This window comes from Branchiostoma floridae, chromosome 3, assembly GCF_000003815.2.
Source record: "Branchiostoma floridae strain S238N-H82 chromosome 3, Bfl_VNyyK, whole genome shotgun sequence".
In the NCBI taxonomy this organism is placed as follows: domain Eukaryota; kingdom Metazoa; phylum Chordata; class Leptocardii; order Amphioxiformes; family Branchiostomatidae; genus Branchiostoma; species Branchiostoma floridae.
In genome coordinates, this window is record NC_049981.1 from 19,214,768 (window position 1) to 19,216,654 (window position 1,887).

General features: G+C 43.5%; 1 protein-coding gene across 1 annotated transcript in view; it reads left to right on the forward strand.

Annotated features, from left to right (window-relative positions):
- Window positions 1-1,887, forward strand: part of LOC118412146 (peptidyl-prolyl cis-trans isomerase-like) — a 5,583-nt gene continuing 3,696 nt past the window's right edge. Inside the window, exons 1-2 of the mRNA XM_035814848.1 lie at window positions 1-190; window positions 1,699-1,729. Of these exons, the coding sequence (XP_035670741.1) occupies window positions 122-190; window positions 1,699-1,729 (100 nt within the window). The 5' untranslated portion in view covers window positions 1-121. The remainder of the gene's footprint in view (window positions 191-1,698; window positions 1,730-1,887) is intronic.

Sequence of the window (1,887 nt, forward strand, 5' to 3'; positions counted from 1 at the left end):
AGCGTGGTGTGGCGGTTCCTCAGGTATAAGCCACGTGGTTTGGGTCATTTCGGAGCATTCCACCTCTTTTGCATTTGGTGAAGGACTGAAGCTAACCGCTACCGGCAAAACCTGAACAAAAATGGCAAAGCCAAGGGTCTTCTTCGACATTACCGCCGATGGTGCACCACTGGGGCGTATTGTTATGGAGGTGAGTTACAGAATTTGCTCCGTTTTCAGATAAACGTCTTGGAAAAATTAAGTGGCATGGGCGCTCATGGCGACACCACGCCTGGATAAGACCCCGTAACTGTTACATGCCCTCAGCGTAAATCTATGGTGAAATTATCGTCTTAACTGGAATGTCCGATTTCCTAAAGCGTTGCAATTACGGACTGCAACGATATCGAGGTCTTCGGGGAAAGATTATCAGTTTTGATGCAGGATTATGTGGAAATTTTCATATCATTTGTGTTCGCGATTTTGTATTTCCCTTTCACGCCCGGTCTTTTTGCATGACTTCATTTTGCCCCCAAAAAACTAACCCTACCCTCATAATTTGGTAGGATGCAAAAATATTTGAAAGGTGGGAACATATTTTGCGTGAACGGAAGCGCAATTTCCAATTTTCTCACTAAACAGGTCGTTTCAGTGTTTTTGTTCAGTAAAACTAAAAGTGGACCATAGTTTTTCGCTACATCATAGTACATGTGACTGTCTGGTCTTTTCTGCTGTGATTTGCATAAAAAGCGTCTCCTTTTTGTGGCCCTCGGGCACACCACACTCCTTCATGCGGTTTCATACTTAATTTCTTGCTGCAAGAATTTCACGGCTAGAAATCAAAGACCACTGTTTCGAGATTTTAGACTTCTGCAAATTCTAATTACCGTCTATGTAACGAGGAGAGATAGGAGATTGAAGCCCACCCACTCAAAAAACTGGGGCCATTGAAAGGGATTTGCAAAGATGTTTTGGCAACGCTCCAAGGGCGGGGACAAAGCAGAATTATGTCAGTAGTCACCCCAACTACTACTGGATCTTACAGTAGCTGTTGAAAAGGAGATTTTAACACCTGGATAGATGCAGTGCTATAGTGCCCATCCACTGAAAATGAGGCCTTGGAAGGGGGTTCATCATGAAATGACTTGGCACTGCTCCAGGGGTGTGGGTACTACTACTACTAGTACTAAGGTGTGGGCCAAGTGAACAGATATTGCCCTTCAAACTGTGCAAAGTCAATGCAATGGATCTTTCAAATTCTTCTTCAAATTGCAGTAGCAGTTCTAATGGAATTTTTTGTTTTAAGAAGCATGGCTGTAATACCTTTTACTAAGCGAATAAGTGAGGATTGTTCATGTCACAGCATCTACACAAGGACCACATTGTGAGCACTTTTTGGTAGTCCCTTACACAATTTGTCCTATTGATTCAAGGATTAAGAATCCTGTCAATGGTGACAGACCACCTGTTCACATACACATCACCAGATCTGATCAGTCCCCAGAGTGGTCATCTATGGTAGATATGACTGTGAATATGTAAGTAAACAATGAAACATGTTGGCTGGCTGTTTTCACCTGTTAACTTGTTAAATCACCAAAATCATGATTAGTGGAAGAAAGATGTTGGATCCCATGTATGTTGACTAACTAGGAATGTCTGACAAGCACCAGCCAATCTGTACCTGTGTTTGATGTTCTGTGATTGTTTGTTTTGCAGCTCCGAGCTGATGTTGTCCCCAAGACGGCAGGTAAGACATGGACTTGATTGATTGATTGCCATGCAATATCACTGGTGGCTTTTCTAACTTGTTGCCGCGACCCCCCTGCAGTAGTATGTGTGCCACATACATTACAAACAGGGCTCTATCCGGTGCAATGGCCGAGTGGGTAGAGCAGGGTGTTCGCC